Below are 22,326 nucleotides of genomic sequence, written 5' to 3'. Positions count from 1 at the left end.
CATGCTTCATCATTTCCCAGTGAGTCTCACCTGTGCTCACAAAATGATGAACCATTCCGCCACCCATACTCGTCCACCCACCTTTCATACATCATCCATCTTTAACATGTAGCTTCGTGCCATCTCCCCAAAGTGAGCTAAAACTATCACCATACTCACTCCATGGCCTCAACAGACTGTCATCCATCTCATTACGGTCCAGTTGTATGACCTTAAAATGTAGTGCACGTTTTGGCTGTATGACGTTAAAAGGCTTTGCGCAGGTCCCGAAGGCATGACTCTAAACACACCCTCACCAAACAAAAAGAAGAAAAATAATAACGGGCACGGTGTATACCTAGTCAAGGAAACGCCATGACTAAAAATGACAGACGGGCATGGTCATGAAATCATGATCAAAAGAGTTCTATAAGATTAAGAAAAAACAAGCACGATGAAAACGTAAAAGGGCACCGTGAGTAAAAATAAAAGAATAAGGGTAGACATGGCCGAAAGGTCATGGGTAAAAGAGCCCCAAATAAAGGAAGTTGGTGAAAACCGTCTCTACGGCACCACTTCTCAAGTTCAAGTGAAAATTCGTAAAGGGACGCTTGGACCAATAAACAGGTTGATCCAACACTCGCCTCAACAGGCTGCTTTAGCCCACAATCAAAAAGAAAAAACCCTGATGTCACAATACCAAGACTCAAAAATACGAGCTTCAAAGAAAAGATTCTGACCACCTGAGTCAATTTACAAAAAGGACTTGAAAGACAGAAAACTCGCTAAGACAAGTCTCATGAAGAAGAGCATCATTCCCATGAGTCTACTGAATGCACTCCAAAGATGCCAGAGACGCCCCAAGAAGGCTATGTCAGCCATGACTTTGGACCTGTTATGTGAGACTACTAACAGTGGGTAGGGGTTATACCCAAATCCGGTCACCTCGATAAACTGAGGAACCCTACCCGCCAAGGAATAACTGGTGCACGACGCAGACGAGTGCCGCTAAAAGGCTCTTCAGCAAACCATCCAAAACAAACAAACAAGAAAGTCATTCTGACAAACAAAAGACGCCCCAAGAAGGCTAAGTCAGCCATGACTTTGGACTTGTTACGCGAGACTGCGAACAGTGGGTAGGGGTTATACCCAGAGCTGGTCAACTAGATAAACTGAGGTACCCTACCCACCAAAGAATATCTGGTGCACAACGCAGATGAGCGCCGACCAAAGGCTCTTTTGTTGTCTATCCAAGACAAAGAAACCCATACCAAATGGCAACAATGTCCTTCACCATGGCACTCAATTGCCCGACGAGCTTGATTCTGACTAACGAGGTCCGTACAAAATCCACAGCTTCAGAATCACAAACAATCCCTTGAGGGTGACGACTTCGACAGGATCCCTAAAAAAAAGTCTCTTCTCCCCCTTAAGTCTCCACGGATGGACCTGTACATTTCATTCAAACGTCTGAGCATCCTAGTTGCAGCATTGCGCGAATCTCCTCGGCGTTCACGTGTCATGTGGCTAGGAAGCAAAAATAATAAATCCGAAGGGAAATTTTCTGAATGTTGTCCTTCTCGCTTCTCACGAAGCACAACATTCGGCGGGGCAAGCTGTTTGAACACATTTTTCAGCACCTTGGTCCCTGACGCGGAATAAAGAGGAAGCAAGTCAATAAAGCCTCGACATACAGTGGAAATCTTAACAGTCTCAAAATGGCCCAAAATTAGTCAAAATCTTCATAAGCAGTTCAAAAGGCTACCTGCAGAGTTTTATCTCAATCAGACATATCTAAGACAGTGAGCACAAAGAAACAATTTTGGCAAAATCGACTTCTAGCACCTTGAAAATAGACCTTATAACTAGAACTATAGTTTTGGTACATCAAACAGCTGTGGGACCACCGCCATTGGATCCAACATGGTCGAAAACCCCTATGGATCAAGTTTTGGCTTAATCAGGCACTCCAGGATAAAGTTATGGGTTAAATACCGAAAAGGGGTAGGTCGCACACTATTCCGGTGTGGCCACCCTGCACCAAAACACTATTAAAGCTGGTTGTTCTTATAGTTTTCAATGGTGACTTTCGGGGCTCATATCTCACTCGTTCCAAGTCGGATCGTACTCAAATTTTGTGAGTGTGTTCGTCTCATCAAGAGGAGCGTTTCGATATGTGGTACGCCCTGTGACGGTGCCCGTGTAGGGAGAAATACTAGAGAGAATTTGTTGCTCCGTGAAGAAAATTATAGAAAAATCAATAGCAACACGTCTTATTCGAGCGGCCAATTCACGACGCTCATGTAACCGATCGACGTGAAACCAATTTCATTATGTGCGTAAGGTCTGAGGCCATCATTGGTCTGAACCCCGTGTACAATGAACTGTTGGATTTCACACACAGGGGTGGCGAAGCTGCTGTAAATTCTGGCCACTGGATTTCAAGATTTCGGCCAAAAACTCAAGACGACGAAATCTTCGTTTGGACACGAAATCGAGCTGCATTTGTTGCCACGCGATTGTGACGACATGCTTAGTGCACTACAACGAAGAAATCATTGAACAACATCAAGGAACGATCGCACTATCGATTTGAAGTTTTCAAGATTCATCTAAAATTTAAGTCTCATGATCATGGCTTAAAAACATGATTCATGGCTTGAAGTTGGTATCAAATCGATCGCCATGCTAAGCCCTACAAGAAAACAATTATCTTTCGATCAAATGGACATCGGAGCAACCCCGTATCAGTCATGGAAGATTACGCAAGTTCTCGGGCAGCAGCAGGGACTGTTCTAGAATTCCACACATTGTTAGGAAGGGACAAAACTATCCTTTTGCACCCATTTTTAGAATTTCTTTTAATTCAATTAAATTGTAATTATCTTTAATTTTCGGTAGTTTTTAGGCATCTACCCATGTTTGGGCTCAATTCTATATAAACGTGCAATGCCCAATTGTAAAAAGGGGGTTGAATTCATTCTTCAATCATTCAATAAAGATTTCAATTCTTTCTTATTCGTGGGTGGCCCTTGGAGAGAGAGAGAGAGAGAGGAGAGAGAAGAAAAGGGTCGGTACCCCTTGGTAACGTAATTTTCTCTGTCCTCTTTTCTTGTCTCTATCTCTCTTTCCCTCTCATCTCTATCTCTCTCCTCTTTTTTCATCTCTATCTCTCTCTTCTTTTCTCTCTCATCTCTCCCTTTTTCTTTCATGCTTTCATCTTTATGTTTTTCTCTCTCTTCCTCCTCTGGTCTATCATGTCTCTCTTTCCCCGCTTTTCTTTCTTTTTCCATTCACACATGGCGTACCCATCGTATGGTATGATGCCTTCCTCTTCTTGTGACATGAATAGTGAGCCGAGCCTTAGCTAGAGTGCCAGGCCGGGCCTCTGTTAAAGTTCTCTCTCTTTCTGCTCTTCTGTCACAGAAGGTGCAAGCCTATCGCCGCTTGTGCTTTCTCTCTCTTCTCTCGTTTGTCACAGACGGCGCAAGCCTATCGCTGCCTGTGCTTTCTCTCTCTTCTCTATTTTGTCATAGATGGTGCAAGCCTATCGCTGCCTGTGTTTTCTCTCTCTTCTCTCTTTTGTCACAAACGACGCAAGCTTAGCGCCGCCATTGTTTTCCGTTCTGGTTCATCTATCACAGACACTGGAAACCTATCGCCGCCTGTGTTCTTTCTCTCTCCTCTTTCTTTTGATACAACCAGTGCAATTCAATTGCCACATGTGTTCCGTCTTTTCTCTTCTGATAGCAGAAGCACATCGTCGCCTATGTTCTTTCTCTCTCTTCTCTTCTTATGTCACGACCTACAGAAGCTTGTTGCCGCCCGTGTTTCCTCCTCATTTTTCTTCCTTACATCATAGCTGGTGGAAGTCATTGCAGTCTGAATCTTCTCTCTCCTCATCTCATTGCCGTCCGTATTCCTTCTCCCTCCCTTTCCTTCTCTTTCTTCTTATTCTCTGATCGTTTTCCCCCTTACTCTCTTCTTCTTCTATTTTCTCTTATGTTCTTTTTCGTCTTCTTTTCTCTCTATCTTCCTGTGTTTTTTCTTATTTCTCTAACCCTTTCGTTTGATCAAAAGAGGTCGAGACTAGCCTTCCATGATAGTCCTATTGTCTAGCCGTAATGTCGTTGTGTTAGTCAAAGTTACTGTGCCCACTTTATCGCCACGACAGACTAGCCATTGTGTTTAGCTAGTCGGTATTGATATTGTCGTCTAGTAGTAATTCTATTGAACCGGTTTGAGTTACCAAGCCCGTTTTACTGCCACGTTGGGTCAATTACTTACTAGTTTAGTCACTGTGTCGGTCTCACCACCTGGTCAAATTCATCTAACCCCATTCTTTCTTCTCCCATTCTTCTCTTCCTCTTTTTGAATATGCACGTGCGTGTATGTTCCCGAAAGGCAAGGTGGGGTCCCTTGACCCACTTGTCTTATAACATTTGCCATGTATGTGTGATTGCAGAAACAGGAGAATACAGGCTAAAGGAGGATATTTTGAACCAGTTTTACGACTAGGGGGCTTTCTTCATGACCTAAGAGGGTGCCCACGTGAGCCAGTCCAAGTAAGTCCCGAACCCACCTTAAATTCCTCTCTCATCGGTTGGTCTACCTGCCTTTGTTTTTTAGCAAGGTTCCCGAGAGAGCGATCTGAAAGTCCCGGGTTCCCTTGAAACCCGAGACGCGTACCGCCAGATCATCTAGATCCGGAGGACGAGATCGAGGCACCTAACCACCCATATGTGTTAATAATTTTAAAACCAATAAAATTCTTTTTAAAAATAATAAATAATTTTATTTTCTCTCCAAATAATTACATATTGAAATATGCAGTTTTAAGCCTATTTAAAAAACTGTTTTAAGAAAATAAAATATTTAGAGCCTTCTAAAAAGTTATTCTAATAATTTTAAAATAATTTATAATCGAATTAATTATTTTTAAATTAATTTGATGGGAATCATATCCAACTTCTTTAAGGAAAATCCAAAAATACTAAGGCATTCTAACTCTACTAAAGGGTATGTCCCACATTCCATTTCTCAAACTTGCCTAATAGTTCCCATGACCTGTAGTCCATCACATGATTTCATGATTGGGCTACCAAAGCCCGCCAATAAGTAATGGGAACACAATCTTAGTCTATGGACTACAGGTTCTCCTAAAGACAAGCCTAGGTCACATAAACATGTGCACACACATCGCAATTGGTGCATGGGTGACGTCTCGCACATGTGCATGCAACATCCTCAATAGTATCATCTTCCCAATATGTCTATCACATGTACATGTCATGTGATAGTTTATGATAACGGTTTGGCCATTGTCCCTTCAGGCCTACCAATCACACACAATGGTCACACAGTCCCTTGGCTAACTGCCCTGGGCATGTCTCCGACCTCATCAAAGGGTAACCCTGCTAACCGTTCTCGGTTGTGCTATATGCCTAGGTGTCTTAGAGTTATAGAACTCAACTGGCCTAGCTCATCAAGCCTAGTTTGAGTCTTAGCATCAATATTGCTAACTTTGGTCCCTCTGGATCGTACTCCCACTGGAGTTCATTGTTCCACTATTATAAATTTAGTTACATGCTCTCGAAAGGCCTTGAAATGGCCACAAAAGTCCAACAAGGAGGACGGTGAGGAGGGAAATGGAGGAAATAAGGGGAGAAAAAGCGATGAGGATGATGAGAGGAGAACAAAGCGAAGAGAAGACCGATGTTAGGTAGACATTCTCGCTTTACGTGAGGAATTGATGTGGAATTTTTGGCCACGAAGAGAAGGAGATACAAGGGGCACTTGGGTGGCCATGATGGAAGGTCTACAGAGTAATACCATTTGAAGGGGAAGGATCTACTGAGCTGGCCAAAAAATTTTGAGATGTAGAAATTGATGAACATTTTTTTCAAAGCTTCATTTGTATCTTGTTTTTTTTTTTTTTTCCTATTTCATGCGATTTTTAAGAACCTTGTCTCTTTTCAGTGGTTTGTAAATGAATGACACTAGTTGTTGTTTAGTTAACGATAATATTTTGTGAATGAAAATCTATGGCTCCTGACCAACATATTTAAAATCAACATTGAATTTCTGATTATCAACATTGAATTTCTGATTATCAGATAATCTTGATGTTGAACTTGTGTGCTCCTTGAGATTTTGAGTCTGTAGAAAGGTATGTTGATGTATTTAAGCCTTTATTTTTAGTGTCATGCCCAACTGTACAGTACTTGTAAGGAGTTAATTGAGATATTTTCAAGAGATGCTTATGTGAGGTCCTTCTTAAAATTATCGACAGTTGATAAAGAGGTAAATCAACTAACTCTACTACTGTTTTATTGGCTAAAGTCATTAGCTTGCTGGTTGGTTTTTGTTAATTTGGAAGTGAAAGAACTTGTCTACTTTGTGGCTCATGAGATGATCAATCATTGAAAGTCATGTGGCACATAGTCGCTAAGAAAATGTAAACTTATATAAACTAGGAAACTAAGGAATATATGTTGGATTGATCATAAGGCTTGAGTAGCCATCTCGTATCTATTTTTCTATATATTTCCATATTTTCATCATTGTATTGAATGTCAGAATCTTATTCAAAATTCCAATATGATAGTTCAACATCTAAGAAACGAGATAGAGAGAGAGAGAGAGGGGCTTCTGAGAGAGAGAACATCGTCCAGCACAAAACTGTGCCCGAACCAAAGCAGAACATGCAGTCCGGCACAAAAGTGTGCTGGAACCAAAGCAGAACATGCAGTTTGGCACGAAAGTGTGCAAAATTTGTACCGGGCCGGTAGTGAAGCTTCTGGAATTCTAGAACCTAGAAGCCAATCTAGCATACTCTTGTATTGGACCGAAAGGAGAAAGTGATGTGCGGCACAAAAGTGTGTCGGACTGGTAGTGAGGCTTCTGGAACTTTAGAAGCTAGAAGCTAGTCCGGCACAAAAAAATTAAGTAATAAATTTTCTTTTATGGTTAATAATTGCTTGTCATGTTCAATTGTATCAAGGTTTTTTGCACTAGATTGTTGAAGGATTGATTTAGATAAATTTCTTTATGCTGTTCTAGTGAAATTTTGATACATGTTGGAACTTTACTGATAATCTATGCAGAGAAGACCAAAGACCCTATTTACAAATTACTTAAGGTTAGTCAGTCGCATCCGTGCATGATAAGGATGGTATGCTGAGTATTAAATACAACGCCTCGTACTGACAAAAAATAGTCCCAACAAGGAGTACTTCCTTTGAGGCTCTAGTAGTCTTGGTCAACTGATGACACCCCCTCTTCATATATATATTTAAATCAGTCCAGTGAATCCCTTTTACCCTGTTTTCACCATTATGATCATCATCATCATTGTCAAAGTTTTTTTCCAACTAATTGGGGTCGGCTACATGAATGCCAGTTTTCCATTCTACAATAATAAGGGTCATACTCTCAAGGAGGCCATAAGTCCCCATATCTTTTCCCACTACTTCTACCCATGTCTTTTTGAGCGTACCCCTGCTATTATTCAGCCTTCCACTTGAATTAACTCACACTTCCTAATATGTGTTGTATTAGGTTTACGCCACACATGCCCCATAGAGCAAAATTGGTAACACAACTGTCCTATGGAATATTCCAGTAAAATTATAAGAGAGAGTCTCTCATCAAGGCTCTCTGGCAGATGAGAGAAGTTCTCTTCCCTGTAATCTATACCTCAAAGATATGTATCAAATACAAAATTCTCTTTTAGAAATATCTTCTAGACCCGTGACCACTTAAAACATAAGTCATGAGGCCTAAGCATAAGCACCATTATATGGTTCGGAAGAAACTAACCTTTAGATATGTGGCCCTACGATGGAATGCTATTTGTTGACTAACGAATACGTATGAACACACGATCTCTATAATTTATGACACTGTTACTGACAACGATATAAGCGTCTGGTACAAATGTTTATAATACAAACACCAAACATGATAAAAACAAGTATACAAAGCATACATGCATGCAAGGCAGAAGACAGTAAGCCTGCAAAGAATAGATTGAGATGAATGCAATATAAGGTCATTTTTATGTGGAGGATATATTTTGTAAACTTTGTTGTAGTCACCTAGAATTGATCAAAGTAACAAAGGTATTTTGCTCCTTCATCTGTTGAAGTGGTGAATGAAATTAATACTAAAAAAAAAAAAAGCTATGTCCAAGGATATATACCTAGCAAGGTGGGATATTTGAGAATTTATTGAGTCACAATTGCCTCTCCGAAATCGGCCAACATGTATTTTATGATGGTGGTTTGGATAACTATGGGCCATCACATCGTTCCTTTGGCTTTAGATTGTATTTTTGACTTTTAATATGATGTTGAAATTTAATGGATAATATGGATATTATCATTGAGATTTACGGTACTTATTATCTTGAAATAGTTATGTGACACTCAGATAGGAACCAAAATCTTGTTATTCACTTATCCATTCCTTCCACAAACTTGCTAGATTTGGATTTTAAGTTTTGAAACTTTTAGGCAAGCTTAACAAGTGAAATTAGACCCAGTATATAGCTGGTTCTACCACTCAGGCCGACTTTTTAAACCCTACTACGAATATGCGCTTAAGTGGTTAGTTGTTCACGATTGGAACACTTATGTTGGTATGATTCCTGAACTACTCTAAGAAAAAAAGGAAAAAGGATAAAAAGAGTAATTAGCACACATATCCCCTAAAGTACCGGTAGTTTAAAAGTCATTTTTTTTGAGTTATTACATTTATACCTACTTTATTCGCCTTCTAAAAAAATTAACAAAAACACCCATTATTCGGATTTCGAAGGTTTGAGGTTTATCAAAGCCCCATATATGTAAATTTTAGATTTTCAAAATTTGTTTTTTTTTTATGAAGGAACAACCTTGAATTTTCAAAAGGGATTGTATACTATGAGACTATCTTTGTTAAAAGGTTACAATTGTTATTGGTTATTAGATGTCAATTGGATGGTTGGGATTTTTTTTTGAACTTTGAGTCTCATAAGGATACACTTACCGTCGCCCAATTTAAAATTTGTGAGACAAGTGATTTGTGACCTCTTTGTTTAAAAAATGAATGGTCTCTTTGTATACGTTTTCTTTTCAAATTCTGAAGGTTTTGTTGAAAGACAATAGACAAAATGAGTTTGACAGTACATAAACATCTGATTTTCAAAATCCGAGTTTTGTTTGTTCAACAACGATATACAAACAACTTTGGATTTTAAAAACCCAGAAATTTTCTTTCAAAGGAAGGCCACTTTGAGTATTCCAACAAGGACAAGTTTTTGGTGAGTCAGCCGACTCACCTATTACCGTGTGATCCTTGTCTATCTAACTTCCGATGTAGAAAATTGTTATTAAAATAGATGGTGAAGAAAGGAATTCAAAAAGCAACATTTAAATTTTTTGAAAAAGAAAAATTTCAAATTTAGATCATTGTCACGGTTGAGATTATTGAACTTTAAAATTTTGGATCGAAAATACTCCTTTGAGACATTTTGTAGGGAGACCGTATAAGAATAGTGCAAGTCGGCCGACTCACCAAACACTTTTCGATCAAAGTTCAAAGTTAGGGCATTTGTGGAAAAAAAAAAGTACCAAATAAAATGGAGAAAAATGGGTATGAACCTAATATTTAGTAACATATAAGGGGAAATTTATAGTAACATTAAATAAAAAGAATTTACCAAAGGGGAGCGGTTTGTTTAGAGCCTACCTTCAAATAGTGTCAAAAAATGTGGTTTCAATATTGGAAATCTTTGTGATAACTTTAAAATATATTTTTCTTTTTATTTATAAAATTTTAAGGCTTAAAAAATAGTGTAGATCGATCGATCTATGAAAACTTAAAAATATTGAAAATTGACAGTCCAAAAATACGTTACAAAATATACTATTTTCAAAACTTGAAATTCGTTTTTTTCTCACGTATATGCATCTTGATGTCGAGATGATCAATTTGAGGATATTTGAGCATCAAGAACAACATCTTCTAGTGAAATTTTTGTAGTAGGCGCTTATTTGATTGTTTAGAGCCATTTTTGTAATTTTTGTAGTAGGCGCTCATTTGATTGTTTAGAGCCATTTTTGTAGTAGGAGCTCATTTGATTGTTTAGAGCGTCAGTTCTATATAAACTTTTCCCTTTATGTAACATTCTTAAAAAACACAGAGAAAAAAACATGTCATACTTATAGAAGATGTTTTGGTTCAGTTTGGAATGGGCTCAAAGGTCGTGAGTCGTGAGCGTCACTTGCAACCCGAATTATCGCCATTTTCTGCTATTGTATCGTCTGTATCGTTGAGACTCGTCTGAAAATATTTTCCGGCCACATCATAAAAAGGCCAGTGAACCCATTACAAATGCATTAACATAAGCAGACAATCTCATTTCTTCTCCCAATCCCCACGAACTGCCATAACCAGGGGTTGGCCTAGTCGCCGAAGAACTGACAAATTCAGGCCGAGCTGTCATTTTCTCCCGCAAAATGGAACCGGACGTGAGCATAGAGAGCGGGTGCATGATCCGCATTGCTGTTCTTCCTGTGGGTGATATGCCTCGATCCAATATGAGGGACTATGTATCCATGCTCCTTCGCCTTAATAAGATCGAGCTCTCGTCTATTAGTTCCTTTTACACAGAGCATCAAAAGAGCCCCTTTGCTCATCAGCCTTGGGAAAATGGTAGTCTGAGGTTCAAATTTTTGGTTGGAGGTGCTCAACCTAGTGCGTGGGAAGATTTTCAGTCGAATAGAAAGATCCTTGGAGTAATAGGACTATGCCATTGTCCTTCTTCACCTGATCTAGGAGCTGTTTACGAACAGTTTCAGGGAATTAGAAAGGCTTACTCTTCGGCTCTGGTTGAGAAGTGCTTTGCATTTTGTCCTAGTGATTCACAGGTTCAGGTCTCTCTGATCAATTTGGCTTTGGTTTTGATTCTGAATTCTCTGGATTGATTTGGCTTTGTGATTTGTTTCCATGACTCTGAGGAGGCATGGGTTTTTTTTGGTCAATTTTTCTTTTGTTTTGATTTTGAAGCCCAATCATTGATTTGATTGTCTGCCATATTTTTGTGATTGTTTACCATCATTATTGCTCATGTCCTCTTGGCTAGGTGCAAAAAATAACTTTTGCATTTGATGTCAAAGTTGTTTGCTTTGCTTGTGTATGAAAAATTGGGGTCTAGATTAATGGGGAGCAGGTATAAATGATACTTTGGAGTTTTTATGCTTCATGTCCACGGGGAATGAACATAGGTAGTGTTTTAGGGTCATCTTGGGAAATCCCCTTAAACTAGAGAGAGGATTTAGATTACTAGATTTTGCAGTTGTCTGAACCATGAATTACGTTTATTTGATGATTGTTGATTTAGTTAGTTCCAATAGGAAAAAATGCATGATTGAATATTTTTTGTTAGGCAAGTTAGGGGAATATTGATCGGTAACTAGGATAAAATGCAATTGCATTTGTTTGTTGTAATGATGCCAAGTACATATAGTTTTGTTAAGAGCAGATTGTGGGGGTGTGATTGCTAATTGTGGAGTTCATGGCTATTCCTGCTTTCTAATAACTTGCCCCGCAGCCTAGTTAGAAATGACTGTCAAGGTCAAAGGATAATGTAGCAGCAAATGATGTATGAAAAACCTACTTAATTAGTTGATTTAAAAATTTACAGGCAAGTTTCTTGAGGTGAAGATTGATATACTTATTGGGAGAAAATTCTCAAGTTAGACCAGCGCAAAGAAGTGGTCCTGGTTCTTTAGGGTCTTGATAGAGTTAACATTTGTGGAGGAATTGGATCCTATGGCTGTGAAGATGGAACATGTGTAATCTTTCACTGAGGTGACAGTCCACCCAAAAGCTATAGCTTTTGGAGGGAGCTGAGATACTCTAGGTGGAGCATTCTTGGAAATTTTTGTGGTCCTTCCTTAAGATTCCTCCTGAAGTGAGGAGACTAAATACAACTGCCTTTCCTTGTAAAATCCTTGACCAAAAGTATCTGGGTCGGTCTCCATTCCTGCCATGCATGCAAACCATTTCAAATAATAGTGCCTTGCCTTCCTACACTGATCCTTCATAAATTCAAACCCAGTAATAGTGACTGTCATGGTAGTCAATAAAGCCGATCTTCTAATCAAAGCATTTGCCACTCTGTTTTGATTGCATGACTTGTGCCGCATGACAAATGTGAACTCCTGCAAATAAGATAGTCACTGTCATGATGTTGGTTTAGTTTATATTGCACATTAATATCCTTGAGTACTTCATGATCTGAGAACAAACTAAACTCCCTCTGGATTAGATAATGCCACCAATGTCTTAAGCTTGAATAATAGCATAAAGCTCCACATCATCATACAGAATATCGCTGCTGGGTGTCATTTTACTTCTTATTGAAGGACGATGACCTTCTTGACTCAACACTGAACCAAACCTAACATGCAAAGCATCACAATATAACTCGAAGACCTTGTCAAAGTCTGGAAGAACCAACATAGGCGCCCCAGTCATCGTTTGCTCACCAACTGGAAACTCTTCTAGGTCTCATCAACCATACAAATGCCCAATTCTTTAGACAATCTATGATAGGTCCTACGATGGAATTGAAGCCTCTGATAAACCTCCTGTAGAAAGTAGCCCACCCATGAAAACTGCAAACACCATGCATTGTAGTAGGTGTATGCCAATCCCTGATAACTGCTGCCCGCTTTAGGTCAAATTTCATGCCCTTAGCTGAGGCAACATAACCAAGAAAGATTAAGTTGCCTATGTGAATTTATAGTTTTTAAGATTCACGTACAGGTACCGTTCTTGTAACAAGTCAAACACCATCCACAAGTGCTCTAGCTGCTGCTGCTCACCAATGCTGTGTATTCGAATATTGTCCAAGTAGATCATCGCAAATTTACCAATAAGAGGCTGAAACACCTGATTCATCACCAAGGTTAACGTTTATAAAAAAAAAAGCACCTGATTCATCACCCTCGTAAAAGTACTGAGAGCATTGGAGAGGGTAAGAGGCCAAATTACATCACCAACCACTCATAAGGGCCCTCTCGTATTTTAAATGTAGTCTTCCACTCATCCCCTAGCCGAATGCGTATATGATGGTACCCACTTCTCAAATTATCTTCGAAAACACAGTAGTAGCAGCCAACATATCCAACATATCATCAAGACACTGAATTGGGAAGCTGACTTGATCGTGATCTTGTTAATAGCGCTGCTGTCCACACACATGCGCCGAGTCTAATCCTCTTTGAGCATCAATAAGGCTGGGAAAACACATGGACTCGTGCTCTCTCGAATGAATCCCTTTTGTACAAGCTTTGGGACTTGACTATGCAATTCTTCATGCTCCTTCAAGCTCATTCTATATGCGGCCTTGTTCGGTAGGCTAGACCTAGAAACGACGTCTATGTGATGCTGGATGTCTCCCATGCGAGCTTACCCCTTGGTAAGCTCCCCCAGAATGACATCACTATATTCCCTCATTTAGGGCTCTAGCTGTGGTTGAACAAAACTATCGGCTGCTCCTTTACTTGGACCACTACAAACAACATCCTGGACTCCTCCCACCTCTCCATAAACGCCGTCAAAGAAAGAAGGTTAGTACATCAGGTATTTGATTTGGATGCATTTTCCTTCTTAGATGGACCTAAAACCACTTTTACCTCATATTTGACAAAGGAGTAAGCGTCTTTAAACCCGTCATGAATGGTACTCCTATCATACTGCCATGGTCTACCCAATAGTAAATGACACGCATAAATAGGCATGACGTCGCCCCATACCTCATCTTTGTAGTGCTTTCCAATAGAAAGTAAACTAGACAGCATTTAGAAACTGTTACCTCATTTTCTTTCTTGAACCAAGCTATCTTGTATGGCCTTGGGTGGTTTTCTGTCGGGTGGTTTTCTGTCATCTCTTTCTCCTAAGGAACAACATTTTCACAACTGCCTCCGTCAATGATAAGATTGCAATACCTCCCATATGCGGTGCATTGAGTGTGAAAAATATTAGTGCACAGCCAATCTGCCTTGTCTACTACTCGGGGTGTAATCATGCTGTGCTAGATCACCAAAGCCTCCCCATAATCACTAAATGACACTTCAGGCTCTTATGTCTCAATATTTCTCATCATAAACAGGGTCTCCATCGAATAATAGCTTGCTGTCTTCTTTAAGAAATTCCTCAAAGTTCACAAATTTTCTATACGGGCACTTAAAAGATTGTATCCGATTCCTAAACACTAAAAGTACTTAATAATGTTGCTGTTTGAGCGATTCGGGTGACTAACTGCCCTTAACACCCTCAATATCCTGCTGTTTGGACAGACCAGCAGGCCATAAGGTTTGTCCAACCACTATATTCTCATCTTTTCCTTTAAATTCATTTCCATGGTCACTTGTACTACCCTGAGCTGCGCCCCCACATTGATGATCGATGCTACTGCTGAGCTTCGACCTTATTTGCTAGGTTGTAAGCTTCATCTAAGGTCGAGCAATACCGTAAAACCGCCAGACCTTGCATAGATGTTCTTAGCTCACCAATAAAGTGAGCTAGGGAATGCTTCTCTCTTTCAACCACATCACAATGAGCTATCAACCAATAAAATTCATTGGTGTACTCTTCTACACTCTTTTCTCCTTGACAAATGTTATTCATCCTAAGATACCAAAATGATGTAGGTTGATAGAACAGAAAACTCGTCATTGATTCAAGCCAAACACATGCAACAAGTGGAAGAAATCTAGGGTTTCTTCCCCAAACCCTAACTAGGTCTTCAAAAGCCCAAGCTTTTCCTCTCTTCACTGGTTCAAAGATTATTCATAGTTAGAAGAAATCTTTAAGAAACAGATCCTGGTATGTATATTGATAAATCAATACAAATTTATCAAATTTGGCTGTTCTTGAACTCGCATTGAAAATCATGGAAACATCAAACTCAATTTTCTGGCCTTTTGAGGCTTTCTTGATGTTAATATTATTACTCTATGAATCCAGGGCCACAATTTGAGGTTTGAGTGGAGCACACTTTCGCTGTGCTATTCTGACCCCAATGCCCTAAGTATCATGAATGCTCCACCTCTTCGATATCCTTGAGATCTTCAAAGGCCATGATTTTGATCAGTCACCCTTTTGTCTTCTCTCCAAATTCTTCATAAGTGAGATGCTCTTCCAAAATGTCTTTATCTTAAAACTTATCATAGATTGGATCTCCTAAGAGATAGATATGGGTACTTATGGCCTCATTAAGGGTATGACCCCTTAATAGAGCAGAATGATATACCAGGATTCGTGTAGCCGACCCTAATTAATTGAGAAAAGACTATGATGATGATGAATCTCCTAAAAGATCTTGTTAATCTGGGGGGCATATATCAAAGATTGTTAGCGAATCCCAATCTACAATGTTGATTTTGGAAACGACTTACATCAAAATCAATAATGTCATCCTTTAAATCTAAAACTTCAAGTGATGTCCCCCACTTCTAGGTCTTCTATCACTTTTCTCGTTACTTGACTCTTCATGCGGAATGTGATGGTGAAAAGGGTTGTACTTGAGATTTTCTTAGGCCAAAAGATCACCGTCTTGTCCATGATTGATACTAGCAAACTACTACACTAGCTACTAAACTTTCCTTTTAAGGTCATCAATCTCTTCATCTATAGGATCATGAAGTGGGTCTATAAAAGCCCCCTTCCAAGGTCTCTTCCTGCTGCCGTGAGTTCATCAAAATCACAAATCATATGCAAATAATCAACAAAATCTCGCTGAAATTAGCAAGATCTAGGCTGAAACCAACAAACCTTGGTCAAAATCACCAAATCCTAGACTTACTTGTAGTTTATTGGCCTTATTGATGAAGAAAATCTGAGCTTTAATATCAAACTGATGTAGGAAAATTGAAGGAAAACGGAAAAACAACTATACTTCAGGCCAAAACAAGCACTTTTTAGACGAAACTTAGGGTTTCTCCCTCACCCAGAGCTAGGGTTTCAAGTTGGAGAACGCTCTCTCTCCTTCTTTGCTGGAAATCAGGTTGAATGCCTTTATCAAGGTTCCATGCCTAAAATAACATTAATTAATGTCCAAAAGACAAAAAGTGTCCATACCCGTAATAAATGGACCCATATGTCTTACTAAATACAGAAGTTATAATAGCCTTGTTTAAATAAGGATGACTCAATTAGTCCTAAAACTTTAAAATAAATGACCCTTATTATAAACAAAATGACTAGAAAAAATCCCCATCTGGTCCAGCAAATTAAAGCAATTAAAAATAACTGAAAATAATCCTAAACTAGCTAGAAAATTATCCCAAACAATGCTTGGTTTTCTTGTTCTTCTTGGTAGCCCTCTCCCATAGGAGATGCTCATTGGTCCGACCACTTGACATGCTATGTGCTTCATCATTAAGTGTTGCAAACTATGATGACAATTTGATAAAAAGTTGGATATGGATAGGAATGCTCTTTTCAAGATTATTGGGCATCTAGAATTAAGCTGTTTTGTGATGTTATTTCTTGTTTTTATCATATTTATTGCCATCAAGTTGAAATAGTAGAATTTGGGTTATGAGTATTTGACTGTGATGCTAACAATTTTTCCTCTTTGGCCCTCCCACCATTTCTCCCACACCAAAAAATTCCACCGCTTTCTCCCAACTCAACCGTAGTGAATCAAAATCTGACTTGTTGCTTTCAAAGAATTCCTAGAATCTAGGGTTTGAGTTTGTTGATTGAAAATGGAAAAGAAAAAAGTCATTTTTAATGAAATCGTTACTGTCTTGTGGTAATTGAACTAGATATCCTCTTTCTGTAGTCTTTCCAAACTTGGTTTGTGTTTGGCTAAATTCATATGTCTAATCGATGCAAGTGACAATATTGGAAAGATAAGATTTAGCCGATTATTTTTCGTGCAGCAAAGCTTGGTATTTCTTCTTCTATTTGTATTATGACCCTGTTTGTATTATGGTCCTATGCATTTTTGGAGTTTTCATCCCTATGTGTTTGCCTTTACTTTTTCTATGAAGCAACACTTTTAGATGCTCGTCTTTCCTGAATACCTTTTTACCTTTCTACGTTTATTTTGTAATGCAGCTAGAGGATGGTGGTAAAAAAGGCAATAATTTGATATTGTTCCCACCTGCAGATCGACAAACTCAAGAATTTCACATACAAACAATGATGCAAGATCTTGCTGCTGCGTTGTTGATGGAATTTGAGAAGTATGTTCTTCGTGCAGAATCTGCAGGAACTATTTTGAAGACACCTTTGGATTCTCAAACGAGTCTCGGTTCTGAGGAGGTCAGTTATAATGATATTGCTGATTTAGTAAACTCTACAACTGAACCTAAATTTTTCAAAGAAGAAAGTTTGAATGTAAACTAAGTGGAATATCATAAAGAGAATCATAATTGTTGTCTTGCGTAAGATTTAAGCTGTCTTGGTTTAACAGGTGATCAAGGCAAAGAAACGGAGACTTGGACGAGCTCAAAAAACAATTGGGGATTATTGTCTACTGGCAGGTTCACCTGTCGATGCTAATGATCATTATTCCACGGCAATAGAGTTGGCCAGATTAACTGGAGATGTTTTCTGGCATGCTGGAGCCTTGGAGGGTACTGTGTGTGCTTTACTGGTATGCACCTTTTTAATGAACAAGAATAATTTATGTTCTTCCTTCGTGCATATAAATCAAATTTTTTATTTCCTCGTATAAATTCCGCACTTACATTCTGAAGATATCTGTTATCCTTTTGAAATTGTCATTCCTTTTAGCTAATAATGTCATACAATCTGTGGGCTTGAAATATCTTTTGGTTTCATCTGTGATGGTTTTCTCTTTGGTCCCTTGATTGGATGCAGCTTGATCGGATGGGTCAGAAAGATCAAATTTTAGAGGAGGCGAAATACCGTTATTATGATGTCATTCAGCTTTACAGAAGGTCATTTATACAAGATAATGCCCAAAGGTCATTGCATTGCCATTGTTGTGTTCGATTTGAACATCTTTTCGGGAAATTTCTTTTCTTACAATTATTTTTTGACAAATGTTGACTATCTATCAAAGGGAAATAAAAAAAAATGATGCACATGAAATATGGTATTGTGATAGTTTCTTATTCATATAAAGTTTTGACATAATTTCCCCCGACTTATTTACTTAGTTCTCAGTAAAGGGCGGGAATTAGTTTCCAATGTTCATTATGGTATATAATTGTTTTTCTATATTTTCTGCTTCATTATGACTATCGTATACATTGTATAATATTTTTCATAGCTTGCAAGTTGGCTTCCTTGGCTTCTAGGCTTCAAAATTAGTGTAGCAATGAGTCAGTTGAGATGCAGTCATGTTTACCAATAACTTTGACCTGGAGGACAGCCGAATTGAATCATGTTCTGTTTAATTTCTTGAAAGGTGAATACCATATTTTCATTTCTGGGATGATATCTTCATATTCTTTTCCATCGGTTTCCATCAGAGATTATATATGTAGGGTGTTCTTATTGGTTATTAATTTCTAGGGTGGGATGATATCTTCATATTCTTTTCCATTGGTTTCCATCAGAGATTATATATGTTGGGTGTTCTTATTGGTTATTAATTTCTAGGGTATCATTGTGTGCTTCTTTGTGGGCATGAGATTGTGATGTCATACTTTGACTATCGGTGTATATATATCATGTATTGGGGTTCCAAGTTAATCCATTGAGAAACAACATGACTACAAAAGCCGCCTTGTCCCCAAGGCCTCTTCTTTAACATATATCATGTATTCAAAACTTAAACTTCTGGAGGATCTAACAAAAGGTAACACCAAAAGAGGATCTGACAAAACGTTGTACCATGTGAACACTAAATAACCAAGGGGATGAATGGAGCTAGCACAAGAAAATGAAGGAATGTTAGCCAGTGAATAGGCTTGAATTGAACTGCATAAAGTCTGATATCCACCTATTCAAGAGCTTACACCTAGAGAAATCCACTAGGCAGTAATTTGGATGGTAGTTTTGTTTGATCGTGGTATCTTTAGAGTTTTTTTTGCTGAAAGGGAAAGTGAATTGTTTAGTGATTGGATCACTGTTCCTGAGTAATGAACTGGATAAAGTCTGATAGCCACCTATTCAAGAACTTTCACCTAGAGAAACCCCCTAGGCAGTAATTTGGATGGTAGTTTTGTTTGATCGTGGTATCTTTAGAGTTTTTTTTCTTGAAAGGGAAAGTGAATTGTTTAGTGATTGGATCGCTGTTCCTGAGTAATGCAATTTCTGAGCGTGACTATTGGTTCTCTTTGTGAGATATTTAATTTTGATCAGTTTTTTGTAATTCTTACTGTTTGAATACCATGTGTAAGTCAACGTTGTGGTTGAAGGAATGCACCAAGTTGAGTCTGGCAGCCAACAATCATAATGAATTAGTTTTCTAGTATAAATTTCCTTTGACTTAAACTTGATTACATGAGTCCTATTTGATGGTTTTTGCACCTTGATCAGTAGTTTTACCAGTGATGATAGTCAATGATCAGGTCAAGCAGAATTAAATGCAGAACAAATAAAATTAACATCTAAAAAACTTAGAATTATAAACAAAGGAAGCAAGAACAAGATACATATATCAGGCTGAAAATACTCACATTACATAAGACAAACTAGCAATCTTAGCAATCCAGGCAACAGACTCTGTTTACTTCACCTTATGATACATACTCAGAGAGGAAAGACTGAAAGAAAAACTGGAAGATAGAAAGTTTAGCGAGAAACAAAGAGAGCTCAAAGAAACTTTTCTATGACCTGCATCTCTTCAAAGAGAGGGGTCCTTCTTATAGGCAACTGCGGACTTCAAATTCTATTAAGTCCAGTGTATTAGTAATGTCGGTCCTATCATTGTCTTCCACGTGGACGAGGTAAGGAATAGTTCCAGTTGGTGCTTTGACAGCTTTTTGAAAAAGGGAATGTTTAAACAGTTGATGGCAGTTAGCTTTTGTGTCTGCAGCATCTGGATCGTCTATAATGTCGGCAACATTTTGGCCGTAAGATAAGAGTAATTTTATCTTTTAGTGGGCCACGTGTCCTATAGTTGGTGGAGTCGTACCGGCCCATATTCTTTTTTCTTTTAATTTAGTGGTGGGAGAATCCCAACACTGTCATCGCCATTCTGGTTGCTTTCATCTTCATTTAATGACATGAAATCTCCTTCATCTTAAAAAATGGACAATAACTTACTTTTAAGTTCTTCTTGTGATAGGTTTGGATTTTCAAATTGCAGTAGCCTTAAATATGAGGCTGTTCCTGTAGGTTGGCCAAGTCTTGGCGCATTAACCTTAATTTTTAATATTTTAATGGTTTCGAGCACCAAGTCTTTAGTATCAAAACTATCCCACCATTTTATTTGTACAACTATTTCGAGGTGAGGGATAAAATCCCAACTGTCATCATCCTCAGTAACAGAATAGGACCACCTGAGGATCCAAGGGATCTCCCATAAGGTAGTAAATCGAATTAGTAGTTCCATTCTTGACCAATTCCTATTGGTTGCTTGGAATTTTGACAGAGAGCATTGTAATGGTTGAGGATAAATGTCTGGGGCAGAGCCCCAATACAGCATCCGCTTTTTAAACCATGTGGGTATTTCTGCAAGGGCTTGATTAAGCCTGAACATAGTGAATCAACTATGGGTATTCTGCTTATTTTGTAATAATAAAGCTTTCTCCCATGCTTCAATGTAGTTATAATAATTATAACTCTTGATTTTAGGGTAGTTTCTAAAATATCTGGGTTTGAGAGGATCAAATCCCCAATCTTTATAAGTTAGGACTTTTTTAATCCTCATTTTAGAATATGCAATAATATCATGTCCTCTATATCTTCGGACAACTTCAACAGATCCTGTTTCTTTAAGAATCGTTTCGTAAAACATCTGAGATTTGAATTCATCTCTGGGATGCATATGGTTAACTAAATAAATCTTTGCAATTTCTTCTGGATTAAGATGAAGATGGATATTATCGATTGGCAAAATTGGGAGATATGATTTTTCCCAATATTTTGAATTTTCAGTAGACTGAATTAAGTCTTTAGATGAATTAGGACTATTTTCTCTGATATTGACCTGGCTTGAGGTCTCACTGTGGGATTTTGCTTGTGCTCTTCCCTTGGATACCATGCAGAAATTCTCGTGTTAAGAAATCTGGTAGAGAATTAGTGTTTCCTAAAATGTGCTGTATATCAAAATCAAAAGTGGCTAGATTAGCCTGCCATCTGGCAAATATTTGTTTTGAAACTAAGATTTTGACATCTTTTTCTATTACATCTTTAGCTGCTTTACAATCTGTGCTTATTAAGAATTTTTGGTTAAATATATCACCTTCAAATTTTAAAACACAGCAGACAATAGAGATAATTTCTTTTTTTATTGTAGAATAAGTTTTTGGGTATCATTCCATTTTTTGGACATAAACCTTACTAATTGTTCTCTTTTTGAACTTGGCATTTTGTTTTAAAATTCCTCCAAGTCCTATTTCAGTGGCATCAGTTTCTATTATTTTAAAAGCTTCAGGATGAGGAATAGCTAAGCATGGTAATTCTTTTGCTTTTATTTTGATTTTCCGAACAGCTAGGGTATGTTCTTCTCCCCATTCTGGTAAATTCTTTTTCAAATGATCATAAAGAATAACACAATCTTTAGCAAGAGTTTTGTAAAAGTCGGCAATGTAATTAAGGCTTCCCAAAAATCGTTGAAGTTGAGTTTTGTCTTTGATTTCATCAGGAAAATGTTGAGCAAAACTTATGGCTCTATCAATGGGAATAATTGATTGATTGTGTAAATTGTATCCTAAAAATCAAATTTTTGTTTGAAATATTTACATTTTCTTTCCGGACAGAACCAGACCAGCGCCTTTTATTGCCTGTAAGAAGATCGTTAGATGTTTCCAGTGTTGTTCTATAGAATTAGAATAAACTAATACATCATCAATGTAGACTATCATGAATTGAGTATATGGTGTAAAAATATCATTCATGATGTGCTGGAGTTCAGAAGGGACATTTTTTATGCCGAATGACATCCCATTCCATTCATAATGCCCAAAAGGTACGGTAAAGGCAGTTTTATATCTATCTTTTTCTTAAATTTGAATTAGCCAGAATCCTGATTTCATATCAAACTTAGAAAATATTTGTGCTTTGAATAGTCGATTAAGCAAATCCCTTTTATTTGGAATTGGGTATCTTATCCATCTAAGAGCTTTGTTCAACGGTTTGTAATTAATAACAAGTCTAGGTACTCCTCTTTCTTTTTCTGAGGCCTTTTCCACATAAAAGGCT

At 38.1% G+C, this 22,326-nt stretch overlaps 1 protein-coding gene across 8 annotated transcripts in view; it reads left to right on the top strand.

The window, feature by feature from the left end:
* Window positions 1-10,154: 10,154 nt before the first annotated feature.
* TRS120 (transport protein TRS120) overlaps window positions 10,155-22,326 on the top strand; it is a 44,219-nt gene continuing 32,047 nt past the window's right edge. The window contains exons 1-4 of one of the 8 annotated variants that reach the window (XM_088854260.1): window positions 10,155-10,892; window positions 17,101-17,307; window positions 17,459-17,641; window positions 17,869-17,948. In XM_088854260.1, coding sequence (XP_088710386.1) covers window positions 10,482-10,892; window positions 17,101-17,307; window positions 17,459-17,641; window positions 17,869-17,948 — 881 coding nt within the window. In that variant the 5' untranslated portion in view covers window positions 10,155-10,481. Of the gene's footprint in view, window positions 10,899-17,100; window positions 17,308-17,458; window positions 17,642-17,868; window positions 17,976-22,326 lie in introns of all 8 variants that reach the window. The other 7 variants (XM_011626767.3, XM_020670052.2, XM_020670053.2 and 4 more) reach the window with 7 other exon arrangements.

This window comes from Amborella trichopoda, chromosome 12 (genome assembly GCF_054954075.1).
Source record: "Amborella trichopoda isolate Santa Cruz 75 chromosome 12, AtrichopodaSantaCruz75HAP2 v2.0, whole genome shotgun sequence".
Classification (NCBI taxonomy): domain Eukaryota; kingdom Viridiplantae; phylum Streptophyta; class Magnoliopsida; order Amborellales; family Amborellaceae; genus Amborella; species Amborella trichopoda.
Note: the sequence above shows the minus strand (reverse complement) of the source record. Positions and strands in the feature narration are given on the sequence as shown.